The 23,212-nt window shown below is 53.2% G+C and overlaps 1 protein-coding gene across 4 annotated transcripts in view; it reads left to right on the forward strand.

The window, feature by feature from the left end:
• The window catches only part of HOPX (HOP homeobox), a 56,511-nt gene that overhangs the window by 30,868 nt on the left and 2,431 nt on the right, over window positions 1-23,212 (forward strand). For 3 of the 4 annotated variants that reach the window (XM_065595816.1, XM_065595815.1, XM_005296479.5), the window contains one exon: window positions 15,986-16,159. In XM_065595816.1, the coding sequence (XP_065451888.1) occupies window positions 16,016-16,159 (144 nt within the window). In that variant the 5' untranslated portion in view covers window positions 15,986-16,015. Of the gene's footprint in view, window positions 1-15,470; window positions 15,607-15,985; window positions 16,160-23,212 lie in introns of those variants that run through there. The other variant, XM_042840246.2, reaches the window with a different exon arrangement.

A 23,212-nucleotide genomic window follows, 5' to 3' on the forward strand; every position in this document is an offset into this window, starting at 1 on the left:
CCACAAGTGGACTGTGCGCTGTGTGAAGAAGAACTTCCTTTTATTTGTTTTAAACCTGCTGCCCATTCATTTCATTTGGTGACCCCTAGTTCTTGTATTATGGGAATAAGTAAATAACTTTTCCTTATCTACTTTCTTCACATCACTCATAATTTTATATACCTCTATCATATCCCCCCTTTGTCTCCTCTTTTCCAAGCTCAAAAGTCCTAGCCTCTTTAATCTCTCCTCATATGGGACCCTCTCCAAATCCCTGATCATTTTAGTTGCCCTTCTCTGAACCTTTTCTAGTGCCAGTATATCTTTTTTGAGATGAGGAGACCACATGAGGAGACCTCCCTGCCCCTTCACAGCCCAGCACCCCCCAGACTCTCCACAGACCCACTCCCCCAAGCCCTGCCTCCTGGCCACACTCACCAGCCTTGCTGGGAGGCGACTGTGTCTGCCGGGCTGAGCTGGCAGCGCAGGCAGGGCCTGGAATCGTTCTGGCCCCTTGGGAGTGGCGTGATCAGCCAGGCCAGGACCTGCCCCAGCCGGGGTCCCTCAAGACGTACTTGCCTGGAGGGGCCCAGTCAAGCCTTCTGCACTGTCTCCCCCCCCCTCCCCCCACGGGCAACTGAGACTGGCCAGGCTTCTGCACCAGTCCCAGACAACTCAGCTCTGGGGAGACAGTGGGGCCCCACAGGTGGTGGGAAGCCGAGACTGCCCAGAGCCAGAGGTGCACTGGGGGCTAAGAGGACCAGGGGGTGGGCTCAGGGGATGGAGAGGAGTTCTCAGCCAGCCGGCAGGCAGGCCGAGAGGAGCAAGTGGTGGCAGGGGGAGCCAGCGGGGTCTCGGGGCGCAGTGCAAGCGGAGCATGGACCTGGCTCCATGGAGCCACTGGAGCCATTGTAAACCTGGCACGGTCCCCAGTGATGCTCAACAGAATGTCCCGTGCAGGATCTGAACACTGAGCAGGAGGGGAGGGCAGTGTTCCAGGCCCGGGGTCTGGCAAGAGTGGAAGCCGAGGACAGAGGGGCAATAGGGAGGACATGAGAGTAGAGACCGGAGGGGGTGGGAGCTCGAGGAAAACACATCCTGAATACTCGTATCTCCCTCCAAACAGCACAGACAACCTGCCCAGGCTAGGCTTGTAGCTGACACACACGTAGGGCATGCCCGTCTAGCCTGCCCTGCGTGCCCAAGCAGATACTAGACAGCCGTGCTACACTGAAACCAGCCCTATCTCCGCAGTGGGAGGCTCGAGAGCTGGCCTGAGGGAGGAACCAACACAACTCCGCTGTTCGGCGAGGCACGACAGCTTTCCTTTGGGCCATGCCCATACCCCACAGAGCTGCAGAACAGCAGAGTGAGGTGGGAATTAGAGACAGACACAGCTGGAAATATCCGGTTTTGGAGCAGGTCTGAAGATGGGGCAGAGAGACAGATGGACATTTCCAAACAGCTGGTGGCAGAGGAAAGAGGGATGCAAAGATCTGGGTCAGCCCCTGCTCTGCCCCTGACTCCCTGGGGCCCTGCGCTCATCACTTACTCTCCCCTGTGGTCCAGCTCCCACCTGTGCGATGAGGCTAACAGTGTGGCCCTGCCCCATGGGGTGTCGGGAGGGCAAATGTGTTGAGCAGCGCGAGTGCTCAGACTGCATGGGAATGGGGCCTGTATAGCTATATAGGTGCTTAGACAGGCGCCTGGTGTCTGGGAGGGGACACGTTGCCCCCTGCTCCTCACCCCACACGACGGAGATGGTGGAGAGGCGGCGATTCCTCTAGGCCAGGGGAACGCCCATGAAGACCGTTACATCAGCCTTGTAGCCAGTGGTGCTGGGAGAGTGAGGCCAAGCGGTTGCTTCAGAGCGCTGAGGCTCCGGCCCAGAGTGCCTGGGGCAATGACTGTAGGTGCAGGGGTCACTGGGGGGCTGCTCCTTCATCAGGGGAGCCTACGCTGGTCTAGCATGACCAGCGCCAGCTTCTTTGGAGAGCCTGCCCCTTTCCCGAGCGGATCCCCTTGTGGGCGCACACGGGACACCACCTCCAGGCCAGGGCTGGAATTCACTCTTCCCTGCTCCTTCCAGTTCAGCCAGAAGCATGGGGGTTTGCAGCCCGCTCCCTTGCCGGATGGCAGGCAGGGAACAGGCCTTTGGCAAACTACAGCAGCGGCCAATGAGACAATTCTAGGCGTTGGGATGGACTCAGCCAGCCTGGCAAATCCAGTGCTCAGGTACTCGCAGGACCATTTATTGCCTTCTAGCCCCCACAAGGCAGTTACAATCAGCCGGGTTGTCCTTTGCTCGCCAGCCTAAATTTCAGCCTATGCTGGGCAGAGGCATCCTCGGGCTGTTTGTTTAACCCTACCCATTGGCATCTGTTCAGCACCTTTGAAAATCAGGCTATTTTAATTAAGGAGCCTACATCCAGATTTAGGTTTCCAGTTTGGGGCCACTATCTTTTCACACAACTACCTCCTGTCAAAGCTGCAGCAGGTCTGTGTCTACACTGCAGCCAAGAGGTGTGACTGCAGCATGTCTACACATACAGTATCTGAGCTACTGTTGAGCTAGGGCGAGCGGCTCAACTACACACCCAAGTCCCTTGCCCTTGCTGCCACAGCTTCATTGCTATCGTCACTTGAGCTGCCTCGGAGCTAGCTAGATCCAAGCTGGCTCAGGTATGTCTCCATGTGCTGCCTCCCCACTGCCGGGTAGGCAAACCCACTTTGTCTCTCGACTGCGTGCTCTGTTGGAGTCACTCGGATTTCTATGCAAAGTACTCCACATTGCTGATCAGGCAGGACCACACTGGCTTTCCTGTAGCTGGGTGCTGGAGGACACAGTAGAAAAGCATGCTACTCATTTCATTTGTGTGGGTCACTAGGGAGGATGTGGCAGTAATTAAGTTTGCACAAGCAATGATGTTCTACTACTCTCACGAGGTCGGTAAGCGAGTTGTTGGTCATTCGTTTGTTTCGTAAAAAGGAGAAATGAGCTGGTCCCACCCATTTCACACCTCGGTACATCCCAGAGCCATGGGGGTGGTTACTGTCCTGCAGCGTTCTCAGACACAGGAAAGAAGCTCTGTGTTTGAGCAATGCATTTTACCGTCAGTGTTCAACCAATGAGACATGTGATGTTGGAGGTTGCACAGCTGGGGCACAGTGCTATTTATAACCACTTTCCATATTGCCAAACAATGATTTCACTAGCAAATGCTGCCTTCTGCAGAAGTGGCTCCAACAGGAGTTTCCAGACAGGGTGTTGGCAGCAGAAAGCTCAAAGGGCATTGAGACAGAGGGTAGCATTTCAAAAGCCCCTCTGTGACTTACGAGCATTTGCCCCGTTTTCAGAAATGACTTTGGCAGTTAGGAGTCATAGTCCCATCTGCTTTCAATAAGACCTCGGCACTTTAGAGACTGTGACTGTCAGCCTCGAGAGAGCTGCCTGGTTTGTGGGCCTGGGGGGTTGTACCAAGTCCTGCTGGGACATGAAAACAAAGCTGCTACAGGGGGCTCCTGAGAGAGGCCAATATTCCTAGCAATAAGTGGTGACAAAGCAGGATACAAGGTTTGATTCTGAAGTCAGAATCTGCTGCCTTTTCACAGCAAGTTCAAGCCAGATCTTAGTTGTGTTTTGGAGCAGGGGAGTAGGAATGGGGAGGATGGAATTTCCACCTCCACAAGTTCACCTATGCCTGGAGGCCATTTGCCCTCAGCTGGTGGGGCAGTCAGCTGTCCATGGCACTAATCCAGGCCAGCTCCCATGAGATGCCATAGGGACCTTTCTAGAAACGTGGCTCTAGCTTCCCCCTCTCCCCCATTAAAACCTTAGCCATGTCCATCTTTCAGGAACGTAACTTTTAAATTCCCTGGTCACCATTGCAGGCGGTTCTTCCCCATTTCCCAGCACTCAGAGTCCTCAGAACACCCTTTATTTGGGAATAACAGTCACTGTATATTTACTTGCAATAAAATGAGCAAAACCCAAGCTGTCCGATTCTGGTCACTGGTGGATAGAAAGGCTGTGGATAAACTGGAAAGGATCCAGAGGCGAGCGACAAAGATGATCAGAGGGATGGAATGCAGCCATATGAGCAAAGGCTGAAGGAACTGGGGATGTTTAGTCTGGACAAGAGGAGATTAAGGGGGAGATATGAAAGCTGTCTTCAAATACTTGAAAGGCTGATATAAAAAAGATGGAGAAAAGTTGCTCTCTCTTGCCACAGAGGGCAGGACAAGTGGCAATGGGTTCAAACTACAGCAGAGCAGATTTAGATTAAATCTCAGGAAAAACCTCCTCACTGTAAGAACAGTGGGACAATGGAACAGACGCCTTGGGGGGTTGTGGAAGCTCCTTCACTGGAGGTTTTCAAAAGGAGGCTGGACAGAGCCACCTGTCTCGGATGGTTTAGACACAACAAATCCTGCATCTTGGCAGGGGGTTAGACTGACCCTGGCGGTCCTGTCTAACCCTGTGGCTCTATGATCAGAGGTATGGCACACCCCACAGTCCCAGTTCATAGATGTCCTGCTTGTTGAGGGCCCACAGCTCTATTTACATCCATCTAAAAGCTCACTCACAGATCCCATTAGGCCCAGTGCTGATCAAGCCGGTGCTAGGAGTTCATCTCTGACACCAGGAAGCCCAATGCAGTGAAGACAGCACTACGGAGTGTTCAGAGTCCCCAGGTACAAAACCCAGAGCCAGGCAGGACTCCTGGTCAAACCACTTCCCTTTCCAGCACAGCCCCTCTCTTCCCTTCGGAAGCATGCATTCCCAGCCCATCAAACCACACACAACCTGTCAGCTCAGGGTGACCCACTTACTACTGGGCGTATCTTGCACAATTCAAATGCCTTTTCATAACCAGCCATAACAAACTGCTGTCATCCCTGGAAACAGAACGCAAACAGATTCCAGACAATGCAACACCAGAATTGGCAGCCTCGAAAGGGCTGGGGCCTGGGGGGTTGTACCAAGTCCTGCTGGGACCTGGAAAGTGTAGGGGACAATTTCCTGGTACAAGTGCTCTAGGAACCAACTAGGGGCAGAGTTCTTTTCGACCTGCTGCTCACAAACAGGGAACAAGTAGTAGGGTTGCCATGCAAAACAGCTGTTTCATGGCGCAAGCGCTGGGAGTGGGGAGAAGCAGGACACGGTGGCATGCTCAGGAGAGGAGGCAGAGCGGAGGCGGAGGTGAGCTGGGGCGGGGAGCTGCCGGTGGGTGCAGAGCACCCACCAATTTTTCCCTGTGGTTGCTCCAGCCCTGGAGCACCCACGGAGTCAGCACTTATGATTGAAGTCCCCCATGAGAACCAGGGCCTGTGATCTAGTAACTTCTGCTAGTTGCCTGAAGAAAGCCTTGTCCACCTCATCCCCCGGTCTGGTGGTCTATAGCAGACTCTGACCACGACATCACCCTTGTTGCTCACACTTCTAAACTTAATCCAGAGATTCTCAGGCCTTTCTGCAGTTTCATACTGGAGCTCTGAGCAATCATACTCCTCTCTTACATACAACACAACTCCCCCACCTTTTCTGCCCTGCCTGTCCTTCCTGAACAGTTTATATCCATCCATGACAATACTCCGGTCATGTGAGTTACCCCACCAAGTCTCTATTATTCCAATCATATCATAGTTCCTTAACTGTGCCAGGACTTCCAGTTCTCCCTGCTTGTTTCCCAGGCTTCTTGCATTTGTGTATAGGAACTTAAGATAACTTGCTGATTGTCCTGCCTTCTCAGGGAATGTCTACACTACGAAATTAGGTCGAATTTATAGAAGTCGATCTTTAGAAAGCGATTTTATACAGTCAATCATGACAAATTAGAGGATTGGGCCGAAAAAAACCTGATGAGGTTCAACAAGGACAAGTGCAGAGTCCTGCACTTAGGACGGAAGAATCCCATGCACTGCTACAGACTAGGGACCGAATGGCTAGGTAGCAGTTCTGCAGAAAAGGACCTAGGGGTCACAGTGGACGAGAAGCTGGATATGAGTCAACAGTGTGCTCTTGTTGCCAAGAAGGCTAATGGCATTTTGGGCTGCCAGCAGATTGAGGAACGTGATCGTTCCCCTTTATTCGACATCGGTGAGGCCTCATCTGGAGTATTGTGTCCAGTTTTGGGCCCCACACTACAAGAAGGATGTGGAAAAATTGGAAAGAGTCCAGCGGAGGGCAACAAAAATGATTAGGGGTCTGGAGCACATGACTTATGAGGAGAGGCTGAGGGAACTGGGATTGTTTAGTCTCCAGAAGAGAAGAATGAGGGGGGATTTGATAGCAGCCTTCAACTACCTGAAGGGGGGTTCCAAAGAGGATGGAGCTCGGCTGTTCTCAGTGGTGGCAGACGACAGAACAAGGAGCAATGGTCTCAAGTTGCAGTGGGGGAGGTCCAGGTTGGATATCAGGAAAAACTATTTCACTAGGAGGGTGGTGAAACACTGGAATGCGTTACCTAGGGAGGTGGTGGAGTCTCCTTCCTTGGAGGTTTTTAAGGCCCGGCTTGACAAAGGCCTGGCTGGGATGATTAAGCTGGGAATTGGTCCTGCTTTGAGCAGGGGGTTGGACTAGATGACCTCTTGAGGTCCCTTCCAACTCTGATATTCTATGATTCTATGTATGTCCCCACTAAGTGCAGTAGGTCGGCGGAGTGCGTCCTAAATACCGTGACTAGCATCGATTTCTGGAGCGTTGCACTGTGGTAGCTATCCCACAGTTCCCGCAGTCTCTGCCACTCATTGGAATTCTGGGTTAAGCTCCCAATGCCTGACGGGGCAAAAACATTGTCACGGGTGGTTTTGGGTACATATCGTCAGTCACCCCTCCCTCCGTGAAAGCAACGGCAGACAATCGTTTCGCGCCTTTTTTCCATGCAGACGCCATACCACGGCAAGCATGGAGCCCGCTCAGCTCAGCTCACCGTCACCACAGCTGTTGTGTCCTGGGTGCTGCTGGCAGCAGACGGTGCAGTAGGCAGCGCCGGTGCCACCATTAAGGCAAACTAGGCGGTTGCCTAAAGCGCCAAGATTTGGGGGCGCCAAAAAGCAGTGTCCCCAATTTTTTTTTACAGCGTTCCTGGGCTGGGCTGCCGGCGGCACGCTGACATGTGCGGCTCAGACTCCCTCTCCCAGCGCAGCGGCTGCTCCACTTTTCCCACCTCCCAGGCTTGTGGCGCCAATCAGCTGTTTGGCGCCACAAGCCTGGGAGGGGAGGAGAATCAGAGCAGGGGCGGTGTGCTCTGGGAGGAGGTGGAGCAGAGGTGAGCTGGGGTGGGGAGCTGCCGCACGGCTCTGCGGGGGGGGGGGGGCGCCTCAGGGCGGGGGAGGGAGTAGGGAGCTGCCGCAGGGCTGGCGGGGGGAGGCGCAAGGTGGAAGTTTAGCCTAGAGTGCAAAACTTCCTTGCACCGGCCCTGGCAGTAGGTCTGCAAACCATCATCATCCACCGCTTCTGCTGCAACTCTGCTCTCCTGGTGCCATGAATCCACCTCTCAGGTCCTCTCATCGTTCGGTATAAATATCCATTCTCGTGGCATCCGTCATCATCCACCGCTTCCGCTGGAACTCTGCTTTCCTGCTCTCCTTCATACGCCATAGCACGGCAAGCATGGAGCCCGCTCAGCTCACCGCTGCTGTTGTGAGCATTGTGCACACTTCACGCATTATCCTGCAGCATGTGCAGAACCAGAACCTGCAAATGCAGGCGAGCAGGCGACAACAGCGCGATTACGATAGTGATGAGGGCATGGACACAGACTTCTCTCAAAGCACGGGCCCTGGCAATTTGGACATCATGGTGGTAATGGGGCAGGTTCATGCCATGGAACGCCGATTCTGGGCCTGGGAAACAAACACAGACTGGTGGGACCACATAGTGTTGCAGTTCTGGGATGATTCCCAGTGGCTGCGAAAGTTTCGCATGCGTAAGGGCACTTTCATGGAACGTTGTGACTTGCTTTCCCCTGCCCTGAAGTGCAAGAATACCAAGATGAGAGCAGCCCTCACAGTTGAGAAGCGAGTGGCGATAGCCCTGTGGAAGCTTGCAACGCCAGACAGCTACCGGTCAGTCGGGAATCAATTTGGAGTGGGCAAATCTATGGTGGGGGCTTCTGTGATACAAGTAGCCAATGCGATCACTGAGCTGCTGCTATCAAGGGTTGTGACTCTGGGAAATGTGCAGGTAATAGTGGATGGCTTTGCTGCAATGGGATTCCCAAACTGTGATGGGGCAATAGATGAAACGCATATCCCTATCTTGGGACTGGAGCACCAGGGCAGCCAGTACATAAACCGCAAGGGGTACTTTTCAATGGTGCTGCAAGCACTGGTAGATCACAAGGGACGTTTCATCGACATCAACGTGGGATGGCCAGGAAAGATACATGACACTCACATCTTCAGGAACTCTGGTCTGTTTGAACAGCTGCAGGAAGGGGCTTACTTCCCAGACTAGAAAATAACTGTTGGGGATGTTGAAATGCCTGTAGTTATCCTTGGGGACCCAGCCTACCCCTTAATGCCATAGCTCATGAAGCCATACACAGGCACCCTGGACAGTTGTAAGGAGCTATTCAACTATATGCTGAGCAAGTGCAGAATGGTGCTAGAGCATCCAGTTTAAAAGCTCGCTGGCGCAGTTTACTGACTCGGTTAGACCTCAGCGAAACCAATATTCCAATCGTCATTGCTGCTTGCTGTGCGCTCCACAATCTCTGTGAGAGTAAGGGGGAGACGTTTATGGCGGGGTGGGAGGCTGAGGCAAATCGCCTGGCCGCTGATTACACACAGCCAGACACCAGGGCGATTAGAAGAGCACACCAGGAAGCGCTGCGCATCAGAGAAGCTTTGAGAACCAGTTTCATGACTGGCCAGGCTATGATGTGACAGTTCTGTTTGTTTCTCCTTGATGAAAACTCGCCCCCTTGGTTCACTCTACTTCCCTGTAAGCCAACCGCCCTTCCCTCCCCCGTTTGATTTCCGCTTGCAGAGGCAATAAAGTCATGATTGCTTCAAAATCATGCATTCTTTATTAATTCATCACACAAGTATGGCGATAACTGCCAGGGTAGCCTGGGAGGGGTGGGGGAGGAGGGAAGCACCGGGTGGGGTGGTGGATGAGGGGAGGAGGGAAGGACAAGGCCACACTGCACTTCAAAACTTATTGAATGCCAGCCTTCTGTTGCTTAGGCAGTCCTCTGGGGTGGAGTGGTTGGGTGCCCAGAGTCCCCTTCCCCCCGGGTTCTTGGGCATCTGGGTGAGGAGGCTATGGAATTTGGGGAGGAGGGCGGGTGGTTACACAGGGGCTGCAGCGACGGTCTGTGCTCCTGCTGCCTTTCCTACAGCTCCACCAGATGCATATAAGTTTGATCCCCCAGTAGCCTCAGCATTGCATTCTGCCTCCTCTCATCGCACTGCCACCACCTCTCATCTTGCTCCCGCCACCTCTCATCTTGCTCACCCCTCCTGACCTCGCGTTCATTTTCTGCTTTCCTGGACTCTGACATTGGTTGCCTCCACGCATTCTGCTGCGCTCTTTCAGTGCAGGAGGACTGCATGAGCTCAGAGAACATTTCATCGTGAGTGCGTTTTTTTCACCTTCTTATCTGCGCTAGCCTCTGGGATGGAGATGATCGGGGTAGCGTTGAAACATTTGCAGCTGCGGGAGGAAAAAAAGGGACAGTAATATTTAAAAAGACACATTTTAGAGAATAATGGGTAGACTCTTTCACGGTGAACCAAACTGTTAACATTACAGAGCACGTGTGCTTTCAGTATAAAGTTGTATTTTGCCTCTTATATTGAGGGCCTGCTGGTTTGGTGTGAGAGATCACACACACAGGGGCGGGCAACAGAATTCAACTTGCAGGCAGCCATGGTAAGCCACAGTCTTTCGGTTTCTTCAACCTTCACAACATGTGGGAATGGTTTCAAACAGCAGCGCCCTCATTTCCCATACCAAGCACCCGTTGGATTGGCCATTTAAAAGGAGGGGCTGTCCTGGCCGTGAATGCATCCCAAGTCTTCAGGGCAAATTAATCATTAAACACGCCTGCTTTTAAACCATGTTTTATATTTACAAAGGTACACTCACCAGACGTGCCTTCTCCGGCTTCATGGTCCATGAGCCCGTCTTGGGAGGGTTGGGAGGGTATTGGCTCCATGGTGATAAACAGTTCCTGTTTCTCTGCTTGCGTGCGGTGCACTATCCTCATCCTCCTCCACTTCCTCATCTTCCTCGTTCCCAAAATCCTCATCCCTGTTGCGTGAGACTCCCCCCTTGCAGGTGTCCATGGACATGCAGCTCATCATAGAAGCGGCATGTCTGGGGCTCTGACCCGGAGTGGCTGTTTGCCTCTTTGGGTTTTTGGTCTGAGCTCCTTAATTTTCACGCGGCACTGCTGCGGGTCCCTGTTGTACCCTCTGTCCATCATGCCCTTGGAGATTTTTTCAAATATTTTGGCATTTCATCTTTTGGAACAGAGTTCGGATAGCACGCATTCGTCTCCCCAAACAGTGATCAGATCCAGTACCTCCCGTTTGGTCCATGCTGGAGCTCTTTTGTGATTCTGAGACTGCATGGTCACCTGTGCTGATGAGCTCGCCACGCTGGCCAAACAGGAAATGAAATTCAAAAGTTCCAGGGGCTTTTGCTGTGTACCTGGCTAGTGCAGCTGAGTTGAAAGTTCTGTCCAGAGCGGTCACAATGGAGCACTCTGGGATAGCTCCCGGAGGCCAAGACCATCGAATTGCGTCCACGCTACCCCAAATTTTTAGGGGGGAGGGATAGCTCAGTGGTTTGAGCATTGGCCTGCTAAACCCAGGGTTGTGAGTTCAATCCTTGAGGGGGCCACTTGGGGATCTGGGGCAAAATCAGTACTTGGTCCTGCTAGTGAAGGCAGGGGGCTGGACTCGATGACCTTTCAAGGTCCCTTCCAGTTCTAGGAGATGGGATATCTCCATTAATTTAAAAAAAAAAAAAAATTCGACCCGGCAATGTCGATTTCAGCGCTAATCCCCTCGTTGGGGAGGAGTACAGAAATCAATTTTTAGAGCCCTTTTAGTTGACAAAAATGGCTTCGTCGTGTGGACGGGTGCAGGGTTAAATCGATCTAACACTGCTAAATTCAACCTAAACTCGTAGTGTAGACCAGGGCTTAGTATGAGGCAGGAGTCCTCCCCTCTTGCGCTCTCCTGCTCGTGATTCCTCCTGGTATCCCACTTCCCCACCGTGACACGTGCAACCCGTGTAAGGGAAGCCTGCCACAGCTCGTTCGTTCTGTCTAGCCTGACTGTTACACTGAGCCCCCAAACCATCACTCCAACATTAGGCTACAACGCGGCTTCTATATAGGACTGAACCAGGGTAGAAATCAGGGTCGTTGGACATTATGTTTGATTGGACATTTGGGGGCAATGCCCTAGATGACAGCTGGGGCAGGGTAAGGCCCAAGGGAAGATGTGGCTCTTGGGGATGGATGTGAAGGCAGGTGCAGTTGTATGGGCCAGGGGCTCAGGACAGGGCCAGCTCTAGGTTTTTTGCCGCCCCAAGCAAAACATTTTTTGCTGCCCCCCACCCCAGCCCTGGGCTCTCACCCCTCACCTGCAGCCCCTGCGCCCCAGTGCTGGGCTCACCCCACCAGTGCTGACTTCGCCCGCTCCCCCCTCGCCTCCAGCCGGTCCGGCGCTGGCAGGGTCGGGGTAAGCAGCGGGGCTCCCAGGCCGCGCCTCAGCCCAGGGTCCCTCCAGCCAGGGCTCCCGCCTCCAGGACCGGCCAGGACCCGGGAGGGCAGAGCCGGGGGACCGCCCCGGTAGGGGGCTGAGGAGCCGGGGTAGGGCAGCCCCAGAGGGAGCGGAGCCCCGGAGAGTGGGACGCAGGCCCCACATGGCAGCGCCCCGCCCTCTATGGCCCCACTGCTGCTCCTGGCCACCCTGCCACAGTCCCTGGGCGGCTCGGGCCACTTCGCCCAGCCCCGGCTGCCGCGCTGGGGGGGCAGCCGCCCTGCCTCATTTGCAGGCGACTCCGTGTGCCCCGAGGGGCGGCCCCCAGCCCAAGTGTCCCCCGCTAGGAGCCTGCCCGGCCCAGCCACAAGGTGCGGGCTCTGCTCCCTGACGCAAACTGCAGTGGCCCCAGGGTGACGGCTGCTGCTGCCAGGGCCGGCTCTAGGCTTTAGCCGCCCGAAGCAACATAAAAAAAAAAGACGGCCAGAATGCCGCCCTTGAAAATGTGCCACCCCAAGCACGTGCTGGCCCTGGCTCAGGAGGGATGTCCCAGGCACAGGGGCAGCTAAAGAGCTCTGACCCCTTTACTGCGGTTCTCGGTGGTACTTGGAGAGCAATACTAATACGTCACACAACTCTGCCTGCACTGCTTCGGGTGACAGCACATTGCCAGGACACATTTCCACAGCCCTGGGCCTCAGGTGGCCTTTGCATCCCCTGCCTGTGCAACAGCTTGTAGAGTGATGCACAAATTAGGTTTTTGCCCCTCTGCTGAGTGGTAGCAGAGGTCAGCGCTTTGCAGGTCACCTGCCCAGTGACCAAGGGACATCCCAATACAAACTGCCTTTCTGAAATAAAAAGTCAAAACATTTCATTTCAAAACTGCTGAAAGAAACTGTTCCAACCTTTCCAAGGGAAAAAAAATTCAACCAGAACAATTTACTGAATTCACAAATTGTTTTGGCTGACCCGAATCTGAATTTTTTTTTTTTTTTTTTTTTTGGCAAACAAAGGTTTTGCATGAAATATTGCCCCCAACTCTGTGTACTAGGGCCTACGAACAGAACAGTAACCTGGGAGAACACAGGAATGCTTTTGGAGCTGTTAAGATTAGAGTTTATGCAGCTATGTCCTCTTGGTGTCTAAGAGCTAGCAAACAAACATTTGTTTTGCAGTTCTCTAACAGGGTATGAACACGTGTCACAACCATGTGAAATAGTGTGACCTGCTCAGCCTTAGAATGAGAAGTGTGTCAAGACACTACAGAAATCCCCTAGCAATGAAACTGAAGATGGGCCTGGGAAATTCAGGCTTAGCACATACAAGAAATATTTCCACAATCAGTAGTTCAAAAGTTGTGTCGGAGTCGTTTAGGCGCCAAGCAAATGTATTGCCTTGGAAGCTCACTGGGTAACGTTTCCCCAAGGTGATCTCAGGTGTGGAAAATCTTGCACTTCAGTTGATGCTTTCCTGGAGGACTGCATTCCTTCTGTCTAGGTTGGGCTCTTTGGGAATGGATGTTCATCCCCCTGAGAGCCCAGCGGGAGCTGGCCAGTAGAACCATAAAGCACTTGTGGGGATCACTGAGAACAAACCATGGGCCCTGGGATGCGTGGGGAGATGCACTGCTTTGACTGACAGTAGCATCTGCCCCGGCCTTCTCATTTGTTGAAGTGACATAGGAGAACATGACACTTAACAGACCAAAAACTAAATACTGGAGCGTCCCTGTGCTAAGGGGCTTGCAAGCTAAAGATCTGCATCTGCAAAGACTTAAGCATGTGAATAATTGAGTCCAATGGAGCTTTACTCATGTGAGGAAAGTTCCTCATATTCTTAAATCTTTGAGGACAGGTCAGTATGTTGGCCATACACCATTACCAATGCTAATAAACAAGGGGTGGGGGAAGAGGATGGGAAAGACCAGGAGTCGGCATGTGCAGTGACTAAAATCAGGACTGGGACACGCCAAGGTGGACCTGCAGGAGAAATAATGGAATGGGGGCACGAGGGGACTGTTCAACATAGACAGGGTGGGAGCCAGCTGGATCCATTGCATCCCAGCCCTGCTTCAAGCATGGCTAGTTAGTGAATCCTTTTGGGCCTAGACTTTCTATTCAAGAAAACGGGCTAAACCTCCTTCCCCATGTGTAGATCCTCTGTGCTCCTTCCTGCGCTTATGTGCCCCTTTCCAACCTCTCTGTGCTGCTCCCATCTTCTCTGTGCAGACCCCACCCCAAAATCTCACACTGCCTCCCCCCGAAAATCCACCCCCCCATGCAGACACCTCCCCCTGGCCCCAGTTTCAGTAGGGTGACCAGCGGGCCTGTGTTTATAAGGACAGTCCTGATGTTTGGGGCTTTGCCTTTTATAGGCGCCTGCTACCCACACCCCTGTCCTGATTTTTCACACTTGCTCTCTGGTCACCCTCAGCTCCAGTCACACACACATACGCCAACTCCCTCAGGGGAACTCATACACAGGCTTCACACAAACCACCTCACATCCGCAGCCACCCCCTCCCCCATCCTGTCCCTCTCACCCCTCCAAACAGCGACAGAACCCCCTTCCCTGTTTGCTTTCCTCTGTCCCCTCCTTATGCACACCCAGAGGTTGGAAAGGCTCCCACCGACCCCGAGGGAGCAAAACTTGTCCTGCCATTATCATGTCCCACGTACGGCTGGGTGGGAATTTTTCACATAACTTTTTTTGTTGGAAAAATCCCAGTTTGTCAAAACCCAAACGTCTCCTGGGAAAGGGGCAGGTTTGACACATTTCCCCTTTCAAAAAAAGTTGGGAGAAAAATTACAATTGTCAAAAATGTCCCATTTTGACATTTTCAAAATGAAAAATCCCATTTTCAGTTTAAAATGACTTTGGGTCAACTTTTAAGTTAATTTATAGTTTAAAAAAAGGTTTTCAGAGAAAGATCAAAATCAAAATGGAACATTTCAATTGACCCAATCTGAAACAAAATGCAGATTTTTCAGTTTGTGAAAATTTTTGACATTTTGACTTTTCTGCCAATTTTGAGACAGAAATGTCTTTTGAACTCTGGACAGTTCTCCTGGGAAGGGAAATCATTTCCCACGTTGCTCTAATCACGGCCAATAGGTCACACTCCAATGCAGTGGTTCTATAAGGAGTCCGGCCACGCAGGGAAGCCCTTCTATTGCTGATACACCCAAGGAAAAAAGCATGCCATAAAAAAACCTTTCAGACAATCAAAAAGCACAATGCATTTTTCCCCCTTAGCAGTTACCCTTAATGCACTAATTTGTTACCAGGGCTTGCAGGGCACTACGGGATCCGGAGGACTGGCTCTCCCAGTGCTATAACTAGAGTCATGCACATTCCTGTAACATCCCCAGCGAGCGATGCCAACACCTAGAGCTCTGAACAGGAATCGGCCCTGCAGGAGTCTGCTGGAACTGTAAACATGGCAAAGAGCTTTGCCCAGCAGAGCCCAGACTCAGCATGGAAGAGGTGGTGTTTTCTGCTCTACAGGCTATTACATCTCAAACAGATACACAGTGAGGGGAACTAGCTAACACTCTCCCCCCCGTTTCCTCTGTTCCAGATCCCCCTAAACAATTCCAATTATGCCTTTCTGCTAATCTTTGGGCTGAGCAGTTGTCATCACACTGCCCAATAGTCTGTCCCCTCTACCACGCGGTGAAGGGTCTGTGCCAGCTCCCAGCAGAAGGACGACTGCTTTTGCTCACGGGGAAGCAGCTCCTGGTGTTACCCGTGAAGGGGCTCGTGGGAACAGGGTATACAATGATATGGAGCCTCTGACTGGTTTACAAGTAGCAGACTGAGCACTGCCCTGGGTGCGGATTGCTTCGCATTAACTAGCCCGCTGGGCCTGTGCATCGGGAGGGTGGTTACTCCATTCAGGTATCTTTGGTGGCTGTTTCTCCCCTGCCTATGATGAAGGTGTTTGCGGGGGGGTCCCAATGAGCCAGCGCACTAAATCTGACTCATTCAGATTAGCCTGGTTTGGGACAGCCCCCAGCATGAGACTCCCCTGGCGTTTGACAGTGCTGCAGTCCCAGCGCACGCAGGCCCCGCCGGGCTCAGAGACCAGGTGCTGCATGTGCGGCGTGGCAGCGGTGCCCTGCTAACACGGCCGCTCTGGCTGCTGGGCAGAGCTGGCTGTGGGGGGACAGGCAGGAGCTGGGGGTCAAGGGCTGAGCTGAGCACCAGCAGCACAGGGCTGGAGGGGACGCAGCTGCACTCTCTGCTCTGGGCTCAGGAAGAACCCCCTTCTCCCCAGGTCCCTCTCCCAGCGCCCTGTGCAGAGGAAATGGCCACCGAGCAGCCGATGGGCCCCACGGAGGAGCAGCTGGAGATCCTAGAGTATAACTTCAGCAAGGTCAACAAGCACCCAGACCCTACTACCCTCTGCCTCATCGCAGCCGAGGCGGGGCTGTCCGAAGAGCAGACCCTGGTGAGTGCCCCAGCGCCCACAGCCCTGCTCCTCGGCCCAGAAACCCATCCCCCCACACACCCCGACCCACTCCACACCCCACCCCATAACTCCCTCCTTGCCCCGTAACCCTACAGCCCTGACACAGTCCACACCCCACCTCATAACTCCCCTCCTTGCCCCATAACCCTACAGCCCCGACCCACTCCACATCCCACCCCATAACTCCCTCTTCGCCCCGTAACCCTACAGCCCTGACATACTCCACACCCCACCCCATAACTCCCTCCTCGCCCCGTAGCCCTACAGCCCAGATCCACCCCATAACTCCCTCCTCTCCCTGTAACCCTACAGCTCTGACACACTCCACACCACACCCCATAACTCCCTCCTCACCCCGTAACCCTACAACCCTGACACACCCCATAACTCCCACCACGCCCCATAACCCTACAGCCCTGACACACTCCACACCCCACCCCATAACTCCCTCCTCACCCCGTAACCCTACAGCCCTGACACACCCCATAACTCCCTCCTCGCCCCGTAACCCTACAGCCCCAACCCACTCCACATCCCATGACATAACTCCACTCCTGGCCCCGTAACCCTACAGCCCTGACTCACTCCACATCCCCACCCCATAACTCCCTCTTCACCCCGTAGCCCTACAGCCCTGACACACTCCACACCTCACCCCATAACTCCCTCCTCACCCCGTAACCCTACAGCCCAGACCCACCCCATAACTCCCTCCTTGCCCCGTAACCCTACAGCCCTGACACACTCCACACCCCACCCCATAACTCCCTCCTCGCCCTGTAACCCTACAGCCCTGACACACTCCACACCCCACCCCATAACTCCCTCCTCAGCCCGTAACCCTACAGCCCTGACACACTCCACACCCCACCCCTGACTCACCCCATAACTCCCTCCTCGCCCCATAACCCTACAGCCCCAACCCACTCCACATCCCATGACATAACTCCACTCCTCGCCCCGTAACCCTACAGCCCTGACTCACTCCACACCCCACCCCATAACTCCCTCCTCGCCCTGTCACCCTACAGCCCTGACACACCCCATAACTCCCTCCTCGCCCCGTAATCCTACAGCCCTGACACACTCCACCCCATAACTCCCTCCTCGCCCCGTAACCCTACAGCCCTGACACACTCCACAACCCCACCCCATAACTCCCTCCTCGCCCTGTAGCCCTACAGCCCTGACACACCCCATAACTCCCTCCTCGCCCCGTAACCCTATAGCCCTGACTCACTCCACAACCCCACCCCATAACTCCCTCCTCGCCCCGTAACCCTACAGCCCCGACCCACTCCACATCCCCACCCCATAACTCCCTCTTCACTCCGTAGCCCTACAGCCCTGACACACTCCACACCCCACCCCATAACTCCCTCCTCACCCCATAACCTTACAGCTCTGACCCACTCCACCCCACAGCCCCATAATCCTGCTCATCATCTCACAACACACCTGCCTACAGCTGCATCACACTGCCATAACCCTGCTGTCCGGAGCACAGCCCCATAATCTCACCGCTCTCCCCCATAACTATGCTGTCCATCTCACACCAGACTCCCACCCCGCCACTCCTTGCCCCATGCCACAGCCCCATTTACCCTTCGCTCAACACACACCCATGGCCCTGCTCCCATCCCACCCCCCATATCCCCATAAGTGCTCCCCTACTCCATCCCATAGCCTCATTTGCCTCCCCAGCCCTGCTCCCCCAGAACTTCACCTGCCCTTGCTACCCCAGGGCTCCGTCCCTTCCCACCAGCCTGCCTGGCCCGCCCCTTTTCTCTCTCACTGTCTGGCATCTCTCTCTCTCTCTCTCTCTTCCTTTCAAGCATGTTTCTTTCTCTCCCTGTTCCCGCTCGCTCTCCTGGGGAGGCTGAATAGCTGTCACTTCCCCTCCAGGCTGGGCTGGCAGGCTCCACTGTGGGTTCCCAGCAGCAGCCCTGGCTGTCTCTGCACTTACACTGCAGGCCTGCATTGTCCAGTTACTGCACCTTAACAATGGCCCCTTTCCCGCTGGCTGTTCTCTCCTTTTCCCACCTACTCTCAGTCTTACCACCCACCCCCAGCCAGCAGCTTTGTGGTCCCTTTAACTCTCTGTGTCCTCATTCCTGTCCCTTTAGATCAGACCAGTCGCATCAGCTGAATTCTCTGTGGACTAAAAGGGGTCAAAGAAATCCTGGAAGCTCCTTCAATAGGCGGCGGGAGCTGCCAGGCTGGCTGCAGGATGCAGAGTCAGGACTGAGGGGTGGGCCAGACTGTCCCGGGAGCGCTGTGCATGCCCACAGAGTCTTTGGGGGATTGTCCACACACACAGCACGCTCACGGCTGAGAGACTCCAGGCCATAGATTGTTCTTGGGGAACTGCTTGGGACAGACTCACACAGACACACACTCACTCGCGGCATCACTGCTTTATTGCACCTCTCCTACTTATGAGCCACGTGTGTTTGGGGCAAGGCCCGGCCAGGGCTGCCCAGGGTGGGGCAAGTGGAGCTAGCACAGGCTAGCTGGGTGCACCGGGAAGAGCATGCGGCATTCTCCCTAGGGATGGTGCAGCGCACACAGTCCCCCAGCACGCAGGTTCCTAGGCACAGCCTCCCCATGGCACAAGCTGGTGCCATGCACCTCAGTGCTGCCCCCCAGTGCAGGGCTGGGCCTTAAAGGCCCCTTGATGTGTTGCTCTTTAGCCAGCTGCCTGCTGTTAGCACCAGGATGAAAGGGCACCAGGGACATTAGAAAAGCAACTGGTTAAAAGGAACCCTGGGAATAAATTGCGATGCAGCATTTCATTAGCCTGTGGGAGTAGCTTGGGCTGGAGAGCTGCAAGGCAAAGAGGGCCAGCCAGAAGAACACAGCTGCTGTGCCCGGCAGGGCTGCCGTTCCAGGGTTAGCCATCCATCGGGGGGCTGCAGGGCCAGGAACCATTCCCTCTCTCGGGGAGCGCATTGCACAGGTGGCTAGTTGCTCTTTACACCTTCCCCAGAAGCATTTGGTTGGCAATGGGCATGGCCGGAGCTTCCCCGCTGAGGTCAGAGAGACGTTTCCTCCCGCAGAATGGCACACCATTAGCAGCATGACATGGCCCACCACAGCCTCCAGCCAGGGCCGGCTCCAGGTTTTCTGCCGCCCCAAGCGGCAAAAAAAAAAAAGCCGCGGCAGCGCGATCGTGCCATTCCACTCTTCGGCGGGAATTCGGCGGCAGGTCCTTCGCTCCGAGAGGGACTGAGGGACCCACCGCCGAATTACCGTGCCACAGACCCCGACGTGCCGCCCCGATAGCGGCCGGAGTGCCGCCCCTTGGTATTGGCCGCCCCAAGCACCTGCTTCTTTAGCTGGTGCCTGGAGCCGCCCTGCCTCCAGCCTTGACCCGAGGTCAGAGGCCTGTGGTGGTTCCAGTACGATCTTCCCTTATTTGGGACCAGAGCTCGCTACCAGGGCTGAGCAGGGCAGACAGGCTGACGCTGCGCCAGCGCAGCTCCTGCGCACTGCGGAGCCAGCACTGGTCAGGACAGCCGGTAGAGTCAGGAGCTTCCCCCAGGCACACTGCAGCCTGAGTTTATTCAGTACCCAGAGACACAAGGACATGCAGGCCGATACTCTGGGTGTAACCTACTAACACGCTCAGCGTGGGCTGAGTACCTCGTCCTCCTCCCCTGGGCGTTACTAATGTGTTTGTTTTCATTCTTCTCTGGAGAAGACCTGTGAATATATAGGGGCAGAGGGAGAACAGGGCTACTACTACTTCCCAAGACAGCTGCCATACTCTTTTCTAGGCCTTAGGGCTGTGTGAGGAGACATTAGCTCTCCCACATTCAGATCATTTCAGTGGAAAAGTTCCCCATCTGAAGAGTTTGCTTCCTCCTTTCCATTCCTCGCCACTTTGGGGCCCTGCCCTCACTTTGTTAGATCAGGCCAGGGCCAAGCGGTACTCTTCGCCTGTTCTGTGCACTTGAATGCCCATACAGCCAGGACACCCCACTATACTCCCTTCCCTCCGTGGCTGGCCAGAAGATGGTGCCCCGTGCTGTTGGGCAGAGATCTGCCCACAGTGATCCATGCCTTCGTGGCCAGCTCAAGGCTGAATTGATGCAGCTCATTCTATCTAGGGCTGACGCCACCAGCCCTGAGAACGTTCCAGTCCATACACATACACACAATGCAGCAGCACGGGTCACTGAGAACACACAGTCCTGGTGTTCTGCTCTGCACCACAGCTACATCCTACCGGAGCGCAGAAACTGCTGGCCAATAGGATGCAAGTGCATGAGGGCAGGAAACAGATCTGCCCCAGCAGCTAGGTCTCCATGAGACTCACTCCCACCAGAGATAAGAGTGACTGCAGACCTAGCCACTCACACAATGAAAGACAAACGTCAGCTGTTAGACAGCTTCCCCCAGTAAGTGTTTCACTCACACACACACACAGCCAGATACACCCAATCATACTAAATTAGTTCTACTGCAGGCTGAAAAGCGAGACTATGATTGTTACTTCTCCTCTTAAGGTCTTGGGAGGCCAGTACAGCGAAGGGGGCCAGATGAGCCCCACATAGCGCAGAGACCAAGCACAATGAGCAGACCCAGGAGGGTGGAACAGCGAAGCACCCACTGGGCCATTTCCATTTCATAATTGCCAAAGTTGCATCTAAAGAGAAAGCCACCCCAGGAAAACGGTTTCGCCCCCAAAAAAGAACAGGAGTACTTGTGGCACCTTAGAGACTAACAAATTTATTAGAGCATAAGCTTTCGTGGACTTCAGCCCACTTCTTCAGATGCATAGAATGGAACATATATAGAGGAGATATATATACACACACATACAGAGAGCATAAACAGGTGGGAGTTGTCTTACCAACTCTGAGAGACCAATTAAGTAAGAGAAAAAAAACTTTTGAAGTGATAATCAAGATAGCCCAGTCCAGACAGCTTGATAAGAAGTGTGAGAATACTTACAAGGGGAGATAGCCCCGTGCTGCAGGCTGTCTCTGAGCTCAGGGGAAGTGGAATGGAAAGGGCCCAGTTCAGATCTCACACCATGTAACTCAGAAGTACCATTGCAGTCAATGGAGTCACAATGGTGTAAATATAGTGAGACCAGTCTCTGGCCTGGCCTGCGTAAGTGGCGCTGGTGCAATATTCATTCCTTCTCCCTCTTCAGTTTACCCAGAGTGCAACTGACATCAGTGAGTGAAAGTAATACTTCAGTGGGGAGCAGTGCAGGTCTTTATGTCTAACACCACACTGCGCTGCTGGTTCCAGGTCTGCTGCGGGGTGGGAATCAGTCACACATGAGCCTCTTCATGCTGATCTCCTGATTAAAACAAGCTGCAAGAGAGAATCCATGCTCCTCACTGGAGTCTCCCCTTAAGAGACTTATTTCCCTGGTTAAATGGTGACATCAGACGATGGGCAGAGGCGCTGCTGTGTGTTAGTTTGTTAGAGATGTGCTATGGCTCTCAAGTTTCACTTCTTCTTTCTTTACAAAGTAACGATCAAACACCACACAGGGCAAAGGGCACACAGAACCCATGTCTCTCTTGTGAAAATTACTGCACATTAAAATTTGACCTTCATAGACAAGCTTGTCTGCTCCTGAACCTGAAATACTCCTACAGAGCTGAGGATATTTGCAAAAAGGGTTGTTTATGTAATAAATCAAGACTGAGGTTTTAGTTATATAGCACATGTACTGTGTCTAATACTATTAATATCAGTGTTTTCCATCTGCAGTGCCCTGCAGTCACTGGTCAGACACCAGAGAGACTACTGCTGAAGTGCAAAGTGGTAACTGGTCAACTGTTTAGCACAGGACATGTCAAACAGTCCATCTAATTGAACTGACAGGGAGAAGTTTAAGTAGCTAGTTACCAGGCTGAAGTTGGGCCAAGATATCCCTGTTAATGATGCTACAAATGCTCTTAGGAAAAGTGTTGTGGCGCTGGTGTTTCTAGTGACCACAATAGCTCCAAAAATAACTGCTAGCAGCAACCTAGTAGATCACAGGCATAGGAGTGCTGTGCTTATTCACAGACAAAGAGCAACATTGGACTGTCCATATGGATGACTTATTTTAGCTGTAAAAAGCAACAGAGGGTCCTGTGGCACCTTTGAGACTAACAGAAGTACTGGGAGCATAAGCTTTCGTGGGTAAGAATCTCACTTCTTCAGATGCAAGTAATGGAAATCTCCAGAGGCAGGTATATATCAGTGTGGAGATAACGAGGTTAGTTCAATCAGGGAGGGTGAGGTGCTCTGCTAGCAGTTGAGGTGTGAACACCAAGGGAGGAGAAACTGTTTCTGTAGTTGGATAGCCATTCACAGTCTTTGTTTAATCCTGATCTGATGGTGTCAAATTTGCAAATGAACTGGAGCTCAGCAGTTTCTCTTTGGAGTCTGGTCCTGAAGTTTTTTTGCTGTAAGATGGCTACCTTAACATCTGCTATTGTGTGGCCAGGGAGGTTGAAGTGTTCTCCTACAGGTTTTTGTATATTGCCATTCCTGATATCTGACTTGTGTCCATTTATCCTCTTGCGTAGTGACTGTCCAGTTTGGCCAATGTACATAGCGGAGGGGCATTGCTGGCACATGATGGCATATATAACATTGGTGGACGTGCAGGTGAATGAGCCGGTGATGTTGTAGCTGATCTGGTTAGGTCCAGTGATGGTGTTGCTGGTGTAGATATGTCCACCTGCACGTCCACCAATGTTATATATGCCATCATATGCCAGCAATGCCCCTCCGCTATGTACATTGGCCAAACTGGACAGTCACTACGCAAGAGGATAAATGGACACAAGTCAGATATCAGGAATGGCAATATACAAAAACCTGTAGGAGAACACTTCAACCTCCCTGGCCACACAATAGTAGATGTAAAGGTAGCCATCTTACAGCAAAAAAACTTCAGGACCAGACTCCAAAGAGAAACTGCTGAGCTCCAGTTCATTTGCAAATTTGACACCATCAGATCAGGATTAAACAAAGACTGTGAATGGCTTTCCAACTACAGAAGCAGTTTCTCCT

The sequence above is a fragment of the Chrysemys picta genome, chromosome 5, assembly GCF_011386835.1.
Source record: "Chrysemys picta bellii isolate R12L10 chromosome 5, ASM1138683v2, whole genome shotgun sequence".
NCBI classification, from domain to species: Eukaryota; Metazoa; Chordata; order Testudines; family Emydidae; genus Chrysemys; species Chrysemys picta.